The 9,101-nt window shown below is 40.6% G+C and overlaps 2 protein-coding genes across 3 annotated transcripts in view; one reads left to right on the top strand and one right to left on the bottom strand.

Annotated features, from left to right (window-relative positions):
- Positions 1 to 1,505: 1,505 nt before the first annotated feature.
- Positions 1,506 to 9,101, bottom strand: part of LOC122668876 (enhanced ethylene response protein 5) — an 88,380-nt gene continuing 80,784 nt past the window's right edge. The window contains exons 10-13 of the mRNA XM_043865441.1: positions 2,525 to 2,601; positions 2,379 to 2,453; positions 2,146 to 2,251; positions 1,506 to 1,748 (exon numbers count right to left, since the gene is read on the bottom strand). Coding sequence (XP_043721376.1) covers positions 1,521 to 1,748; positions 2,146 to 2,251; positions 2,379 to 2,453; positions 2,525 to 2,601 — 486 coding nt within the window. The 3' untranslated portion in view covers positions 1,506 to 1,520. The remainder of the gene's footprint in view (positions 1,749 to 2,145; positions 2,252 to 2,378; positions 2,454 to 2,524; positions 2,602 to 9,101) is intronic.
- Positions 3,884 to 6,365, top strand: LOC122668878 (calcineurin B-like protein 9). 2 transcript variants are annotated; one of them, XM_043865444.1, is made up of 3 exons: positions 3,884 to 3,961; positions 4,050 to 4,162; positions 5,964 to 6,365. In XM_043865444.1, the coding sequence occupies exons 1-3, from the start codon at positions 3,890 to 3,892 to the stop codon at positions 6,016 to 6,018; spliced, it is 240 nt and encodes a 79-aa protein (XP_043721379.1). In that variant the 5' UTR covers positions 3,884 to 3,889; the 3' UTR covers positions 6,019 to 6,365. The 2 variants fall into 2 exon arrangements, 1 of the variants encoding a protein (XP_043721379.1); XR_006333928.1 differs by having other exon boundaries at positions 3,929 to 3,961; positions 4,060 to 4,162.

The following is a 9,101-nucleotide window of genomic DNA, read 5'->3' as shown; positions in this document are numbered from 1 at the left end:
GTTCCATTACTAGGCTTCATTATGGGAGTATTAATCCTCTAGTCTAATTGTCAAATATTTATGGGAGATTGACAGATTATGACTATTTAAGGAGGAGAAGGTCCCTCCCCTCATCTACGCACAAGCAACTCTTTACCCATTGAAAGAATTGCTTATAGAAGGATTGAGGGAAGAAATCCTTCTCTTTTTTGTTTTGATATTCTTCTCATCAAAACGCTGCAATGACTTCATCAAGTTCCGCCACAACTAATGACTCGACGGTGAACGGTATGTCATTGTATTTTATAGTATTGTAGTGATTCATTGTATAGGGCAAAGATTCAATTGAGAATTATAGTATTACTTATTCTCCTACAGTTTCTCCTTAGAGGGTTGAGGATAAGAGTGATTACTTGCATGGTGTGCTCAAGCCTCGTTTCTGGGGCTAAGGGGGAATTCTCTTACGCCATTGATGGCTCTAGCAAATGGGTTCTCTGGAAACGCTCGATCTGAAGTTGATTTGAGCCAAGGAATTTTCTTGTTCTCTCTCTAGAGGTGGGAATGGTTGGTAGCCTCTCCTTGTTTTGGAGAATACCACTCAGCAGCCAAGTCCAACTGCTCTGTGCTGAATGATGTTCCAGCGTCATCAAAGCCGGCGCAAGAAACGTAGCCACAGAATTCTGCTGCAAATGAGCATGGGATACAGGAGGGGAGGGATGGATCTTTGATCCTGTCTCACGCATATCCTATGATTAACAAAGTCATCCTGCAAATTGTAGGCCCCATATGACCGCATGGGTTATAAGGAATGCAGAGGTCACATTTTCAGGAAGGCAAATATGATGAGTTGCCGAGGAATCAATCACCCAAGCTTTTCTTGCAGTAGGGAGTGGAGCTCCGCTTCCTTCACTCACCTATGTCCATTGCCCATTTCTAATGGAGCTATGGTCGGTTCAGGTAGCTCCAATCAGAAGACGACATTGTCGAAGACTGAAAGTCTCTTGCTTGCTCTATATTAGAGTTCTCACCCCTCAGGTGTTAAGAGTTGTGTCCCAACTTCAGTGCATGCCGCTTGATTTTATGTGTTTCTTTTTTTTTGTTAATTGAAAGCTTGACTGTAATATTCAGATGAAGAGTTAATAAGTGAATACCTACTCTCCTGGAGCTTCTTATAAAGCTGCTCACGCTTTTACCACCATACCAAGGAGGAGCAAATTTGCTTAGATGTAGGATACATGTTATTCCACACCTCTTTCACCTGAATCAGTGGTTTGCAGTGTTCATGTTCACAGATCAACACAAACAAACACAACCCCCCCCCCCCCCCTTCCCCAAAAAACAAAAATTCATGTTTCCATTCGACGATTGTAGTTCAACAAAGCATGAGATAATCCACAGCTGGTAGAGTCAATACGTCTGATCCAGCAATAAAAGAAGCTACATGAATAGAAGAACTGCTTGTGTACCATGATATTACAAGGAAAATCATTCATCATCATCTGTAGATTTATGCAACAATATTCACTGAAACAACTACACCCCTACCCCCCCCCCCCCCCACAGACAAAAAAATTAAAAAAAAAAAAAGGTATAATAAGTCCTAGAACACTTGGAACATTTTTATTTTTATGAGTACCCTTTGAATTGATGGGCTTTCCATTTAACTTGGGGAAAGGATCTTGCTTGCTTAAAGCAGCCACTTTGCTCTTGTGAGCGAAATATCCTTTCACAAGGTTCTTGTATATTAGAATAGCCATGATGCATTCCACCTGCAAAGTATTGTGACAAATCTCACATCAACAACTCGGATATTAGACATCTACCAACTCAACAAGTACGGCCTATAGAGGCAACTTCTTTTTTCCATTTTTTTTTTTTTTTTTTTTTTGGGGGGGGGGTGGGGGGAGGGATTGAACTCCTCTCCAGGGAGCATCCAGCCGTTGGGCTGTGCCACACACATCCCTAGGCATGCGCTGAGATGTGTGCGGCACAGGCCAACCCTTGGATGCCTCCTGGCACTCCCTGGGCGCTGAGCTACGTGGAGAGGAGCCGGATCCCGGGGGGGGGGGAGTGAGGGCATGGGAAGTAATTGAGTCTGATATGGTGATCCTCCAGCTTCAATTCCAAACAAGGCTAGAGAAAGAGGGGCATCGAAAAGATGAATACCTCGTCAACATCCATGTCGATCTCGAGCCATTTCAAAGCCTTCACAATCACATCCAACTTTATCTGGTGTGCTTTGCTGGGGCCCCTCTGCTTCTGGCTGATATAGCTACAACAAGAGAGTGAGCTGTGTGAGTAAGCATTCCTTCCACAATACCAACCTCCCCCCCCACCCCACAAAAAAAAAAAAAAAAACCAAGGAAAAAAAATGGCATAAGCATACTAAAGAAACTCACATCTTCTTTATCAATCGTTGGTAAACTTGGAGCTCTAGCTTCTCCAGGACAAGATATACACTTGATCTTAAGAATCTGAAGATACAGACGCTCAGAAATGGGAACATTAGTTAGTCCAGATGAATAACAGTGACAGGTAACCATACCGGTCTTCATGTTCTTGGAGAGCATGCCGTAGAAGTCGAAGGTCTCCTCTTTTTAGTGCTTGCACAACATCATTGTACTGCACAAATGGAACCAATCACTCTTCAAATACAGAACTGAAATTGAATAAAATGAACACCACATTGGATGGTTCAGATAGCAGTTTGTGGTCTAAATGATCCAACCATTAACTAATCTCAGAAAACAGGTAGAAAGTCCAACAGATCCTTTAAGACATTGGCAAACAATAAACATACAAGCTATACTGAAGAACAGTTCCGGTACATGGAAGTTAAGAAAAAATTCTTCCCCTTTTCCAGCATAACATAAACATATTTCCACCAAATTAGATCTGGACCCAACCAATTTACTAAGAAATAGTATGATTATATTTTTGTATGACTAACCGAAAGAGACATCATATTCCTCTCAGACAAAGAGAAATAAGAGTGGGCTACTAATGGAGTCCTTATATCTTAAATTCCAATTCAGAATTTAAGGCTAATTAGGTTGCTGACAGGCCCAAGTTTTAAGATGTGTGTTCAGTTATGTAGTCGCAAGGGCAGTTTGGGGTCCCCCCCCCCCCCTAGCCGATTCTTTAGTTAGAGTCGGCTATGAGGGGGCCATTATTGTATTTTTGCTCTCTCCTCTTTTATTATAATAAATAAAGGAGCTTGGTGGTCGCATTCACTCATGCATTAGGACTTAATGGCCTGCTAACATGATATCAAAGCCAAAATTCTGATCTAGGTTGCAGTCCACGATTTTCCCCTCTCTCTCTCTCTCTCTCTCTCTCTCTCTCTCTCGGTCTCTCCTCTCTCTCTCTCTCTCTCGGTCCTCACACGTAAGGGCAGCACTATGAGGTGATCTCTTCAAGATCTAGTTTCTGCCCTCCACCTTACCTCATTCAGAATGATGCTTTGATTGAAGATTACAGATGCTGCCCAGATTTTGCATTTCTTGAAGATAGATTTCTTCCTTTCATTGAAGATCGATTTTTGCCCTTTCAGAGACCTATTTTCTGCCTCTTTTGGTCAGCATCTGTTCCTATTTGAAGGCTGCAGATTTGAATCAAGAAGGAACCAGATTCAGACTTGCGATTTTCTCAAGAGCAGGTTTTTTACCTAATTTTGACAAAAAAAAAGTAGAGTTTTTTATTGGCTCATCAGAAATTGCTGGTTTTTCAAGGAAATATTTGCCACTACCAGAGGTAGATTTGATCCAATTTCGAGCTCATTTAGGAGGAATTTTTTCATGTTGATTCTGCAATGATTCTGTATTTCTGATATATTGCATCTTATATTTACCCATCGAGGTTCTACGAGGAAAAGTATTACTTAAGCATTGGTCCTTTGCAGGTTAAGCAGATGGTAACTGCTATCTTGTTGGAGTCTGAAATGCATCTGTCGGATGAAATTATAGAAGTAATTATTGACAAGGTATGAGTTTGGACAGTTCACTTAAAAGCTTCGTTTTCTGCATAATCTTCTAGAGGATCATTCCTAGCATCTTCATTCTTTGAGCCAGACTTTTACAGATGCAGATGCTGACATGGATGGCAAACTCAGCAAAGAAGATTGGAAAGCTTTTGCTATTCGACACCCCAACCTTTTGAAGAACATGACTCTTCCTTATTTGAAGTAAGATACTATTGGAAATTACAAATAAAGATTGAGAAATTTACACATACCACCCCTGAGGTTTGACGAAAGGATATTTTCACCCCCCAGTTTTGGAAAATTCTGCGCACCCCCCTGAGGTTTGCAAACGGTAACAAATAAGCCCATTCCGTCAGTTCATGACTAACACTGTTAAAAATTAGACTTGAACTGACGGAATTGCCCTTCTAAGAAGAACCCAAAAAAAAAAAAAAAAAAACCAAAACCTGCAACTCATCTTCCCCAAAATCGATTGGGGAAGATGAGTTGCAACCATCCCAGTGCCCCATTGATTCGTTAAAACGTTTGCCACTCAATCACTCCTCTTCAACCTCTTTGCCTGAATCGAATAATCACCATCACTCTCTGCTCCACCCTCAAACCTTAACCCTAAACTCTGATTTGTTCACCATCACTCCTGGAAATGGGCATCTGACCATATTCAATTCTGTTAAGAGCAGCAACTAGTGTGTCGTAATTGCCATCAAAAGCATTAGAATACACATTTTCCCATCTGTGACAGAGTGAGATGTGCCATCAAAAGCACAACTAATGGATCATTTTAATTGCTAATAGACCCTTTTAAATTCGTACTCTGTTATTCAACAATGGATTATATGTATTGATTCTTGGGATGTGTATTGAATTCATTCTGAAATTTGGGAAAGCATTGAAGAACCAGTTCATTTTCGTACCCTTGCAAATAAAAAAATAAAAAAACCTGCAACTCATCTTCCCCAAATCGATTGGGGTAGATGAGTTGCAGGTTTCAAAACCCTTTCTTCTATGGGATTGAAACCTGGAGTTTGTTGTGTGAGATCTTTTGCTCTCTCATCTTTTGGGTTTTTGATGTGGTGAGTTGTATCTGAATTGAATCTAGCCTTGGATTCAGTGCCGCAAACCCAGACTAAAATTAGGGTTTGTCTGATCAGGTAGAAGGTCAGAGAGGAACCGGATTTTTCTTTGGTTCTTTTCCCTTTTCCCTTCTTTTGGACTGATCCTTGGTGATCTTGTTAAAGTTCTGGACGTTAATAGAAGAATCTCTGATTCGGAGTGTTTGAATTATGGGTTGAGAGAGAATCCGAAGAAAAGCTTTCGTTTGGTAGATCCTGAGTTTTCTTTAGCCGTTGATGCTTGGTCGGTTGTGTAGGACAAAGAAAGTGAAACAGAATCATCTAAGAACCCATCTAGAAGACGATCCAAGAGGAATCCCAAATCTAGCTTCATCGGAGAACAAAGAAATCTACAGCAGCATCAACAACCACAAACACCGGAGCTGAAGAAGCCCAAGTCGAGCAAACCCAGTAAAGCTGAGTCGCTGCCCGAGCCAGAACCGGTGAGCTCTGTATCTGATACTACTCCAAAGGAAGATTTTGCGCTTTTTTTTTTTTTGGGTTCTTCTTAGAAGGGCAATTCCGTCAGTTCAAGTCTAATTTTTAACAGTGTTAGTCATGAATTGACGGAATGGGCTTATTTGTTACCGTTTGCAAACCTCAATGGGGTACGCAGAATTTTCCAAAACTGGGGGGTGAAAATATCCTTTCGTCAAACCTCAGGGGTGGTATGTGTAAATTTCCCATAAAGATTTTGTGAAGTTATGGTATACTTTGCTTGTTAAAAACGAGTTGTTTCATGAAATATTGAACTCAAAACAGTACTGGATTATGGTAGTTTGACGTAAATAGAAGCCCAAATGAACTCACATTTTTACTGTTAACTTGCTTGAGAGTTGATATCTTACAAATGTTAATTGTGCTTTATTTACATGTTTATCATCTTTCAGGGACATCACCACAGTATTTCCAAGTTTTGTTTTTAACACGGAGGTTGAGGACTGAGAATTAGAATTTGCATGCTCAAGACTATCAAGGAGTTTCTGGGAACTTGAGGTCCATGTATGACCGACCACTTGGGGCTGCCATTGAAGCTGAATCTTTGCTTTGTAAAGGTTTTGTGATGTCTGTTGAAGCCATACTCATCATCTTTGCAGCTGGTGGTGGTAATTGGTTCTGCAAAATACAGGTGAAACCAGAATTGTTGCGCACTCAAATTCCTTATCCTCGTGATTGAAGGTCCTGCCAAGGATAAATATCTGGCCAATTTCATACTCATTGATTCAATCGAGTTCTGTGTTATACAGAGATTAGAATTGCTGATTATGGATTTCTTGCTTCTGTACAGTTTCTACATGTTTCTTATTTGTTCTCTTTCCTACCTCAAACCACCCTTCCTCCCAAAAAGCTACCCTTTGTATCTCTCTGGTACTGTAATCGGGTATCAGCACTCAAATTTGAGAAGTTATGTCCAGGTGGTCACTGAAAATGTAATTGCACAGACAGAAGTTTTTAATGTCTATAAAATGCAGCAAAGATTTGCATATGAGAAATGTATGAATGGCTCAATCAGGCTTACAAACTCTATGGATGGATTTGACTACTTCAAGGATGCATGTTTTATTTATTTTTTTTTTTTGTGTGGACTGGATAATAACCCAAAGAAGAAAATTGCTGATTGACATTTGTTGTTATTTTAAGAGGGTGGATGAGTCTACAGGCTTAATTTGTTTTATTCCATCATGTTTATTATCTAATCAATCAGTGGTTTTAGTTCTTACATTTATTATTCAAACAATCACCGATTGTATTAGTTTAATAGTTTCTAAACAGGGTCTACCACTCTAGTGTAGCTCACTGCTCCTATTCCCAAAATAAGAAAGGGATCTCATATCTACACCATGATTACTCTCCAATGATCGTCCACCATGATTTGAAATCAAGCAATATCCTCTACTGTTTCTATCGAGCTAGATGACAAGAACGATGTCACAGCCCAACGGTTGACAGCACCCTGGGCGTGCTGGGCTCCCTAGAGACTCGCTAAATTGTAACATAGGAGACTCATATTAGTATAACACTACTAAATTACAGTATAATAATACTCTATAGTATAGAGGGTCTCTACCTAGCAGCGGGGCCCCTTCACCACCATGGGGGCCAATCACAAAGCACGCTGGAGCATCAACAAGAGCGGGATTTTTCACATTTATGGGGTTGGGGCGATCATCTTGCCTCCCTTTGTGTGTGGCCGTAGGGACACACTGCCAGAAAAGGTTCTTTTACTCTATACTATATATATAGTATAAACCGAGTACAAGAACCAAACTGAATAGGTTTGGTACGAATCTAATACCTTGTTCCAGACCAAGGCGGGACTTGGTCCGGTCCTGGATCACACCTACACTCCCTAGAACTGAGCTGGAACTGAAAAGAATACCCTGTTCCTGACCGATTTACACCCTTACTAAGAGGGGAGGGAAGGTTAGTACTAAGAGGTATGAACCCGAGACCACCTGGTAGAATAGGCTTTACCACACCACTCTCTACGAACTGCACTAGGCAGTTGTCCTCATCAGTCTTCACACTTCACTTGTATTTTCATAAAGTATTTACTATTTGGGAAAAGTAAGGCTAACCGGTGTTGTGCCTGGGCATGTACCTGCACCCAGACACAACCCAATAAAAAGATCAGCGCTGCCCCTTTCTGCCTTTCCATGGGAAGCGCCGGTCTTTTCACGTTGAGTTGTGTCTGGGTGTAGGTACACTCCCAAACACAACATTGGTTAGCGTTAGGGTCTAGGACCTATAATGTAAATGATTTTTTTGTAATGCCCGTTGGGGATTGATCGATCCATTGGTCTAGATATGAGTCAAGTTACAATCAGGAGAAGGTATTAGACACCCTAGTCCGTCCGGACTTGCCGGTCTTCCTATTTCTTGGCTAGGCAATGGTATAATATGCTTTGGAAAATGAATGTAAAGTACAAGAAAAGGTAAAAATAGTACAAGTGTGAGTTTTAGAAACATACCCAAACCTCCAGGTATGTTTGGCTAGTAAACAATGATTATTATACATGAAATTAAAATATAAGGGGAGTTGAGACAAAATACCTGATGTTTGGCTACATTGTTAGTATACATGAAAATAAAGAAATAATAATCTAAAGAGCGAAGAGCTAAGCTAAGCCTATGGTGAACATGCAATGTAGATAATGGATACAAAAGGTAGGGGTGAGCAAAGTGAAGTTAGCATGCATATGAAAACAAAGGAATATCAACGAGTACAAAAATAAGGACATAAGGGGTGACAGAGATTAGAATGAAGAAGATGAGTCCTAGGTGTATATGTGTGCATGTGAAGAACAAGGATAAGAAGACACAAGGATGCATGAGCATGGGGAAAATGGTGTATAAGCATGGAATATGACGTGCGAATAGTATGATTAAAACAAAATCAAGAAATACCTTACCTAGATTGAAGAGGCTTGTATGAAGAAGAAGTGAAGGCTTCCCTTTTGTGACTCAGGGGAGAGATGTTCAGAGATTATTTCGTTTTTAAATAGATGTTCTTGATCTCTGTTGGACGTACTTCGTTGCACTACTCGAAGATCATTCGATATGAGTTAACTGGCCAAAGTAAGACTTAGGGAATTGTCCAAGGATCATCATCAACATGAGAGGGAGTGTATATATAGATGTAGATGGGTGTGTGCACTCCCAAATTCGTGCTAGGGTGTTGTGTTTGATCCCGATTGTCGGTAAGGGATTGTAATGGCTATCTTTGTATTGACGGTGGGTGTTTAGTTAAAGTTATAGCCAATGGAGTGTGGGCAAGTGGTTTATTCCCAAAGGAAAAGTTTTTTAGGGCCTAAGGGAGCCAAAATTCAGATTCTGGTTGCAAGTATGAGCTTGAGCGCAAAAGAAAGTGAAATCGGAGCTTTACATGACAAGTTTGGGTCTCTCGGATTTGCACAAAGTCGACAGTGAAGTAAGGTCAAGTCCAAATCGAGGAGAAAGTAGGTCGACATCGAGTTGCTGTCCATGAACAATTGTCGACATTGATAGAAATGATTCGGGTGTCAGCA

Source organism: Telopea speciosissima, chromosome 7 (assembly GCF_018873765.1).
Source record: "Telopea speciosissima isolate NSW1024214 ecotype Mountain lineage chromosome 7, Tspe_v1, whole genome shotgun sequence".
NCBI lineage: Eukaryota > Viridiplantae > Streptophyta > Magnoliopsida > Proteales > Proteaceae > Telopea > Telopea speciosissima.
Note: the sequence above shows the minus strand (reverse complement) of the source record. Positions and strands in the feature narration are given on the sequence as shown.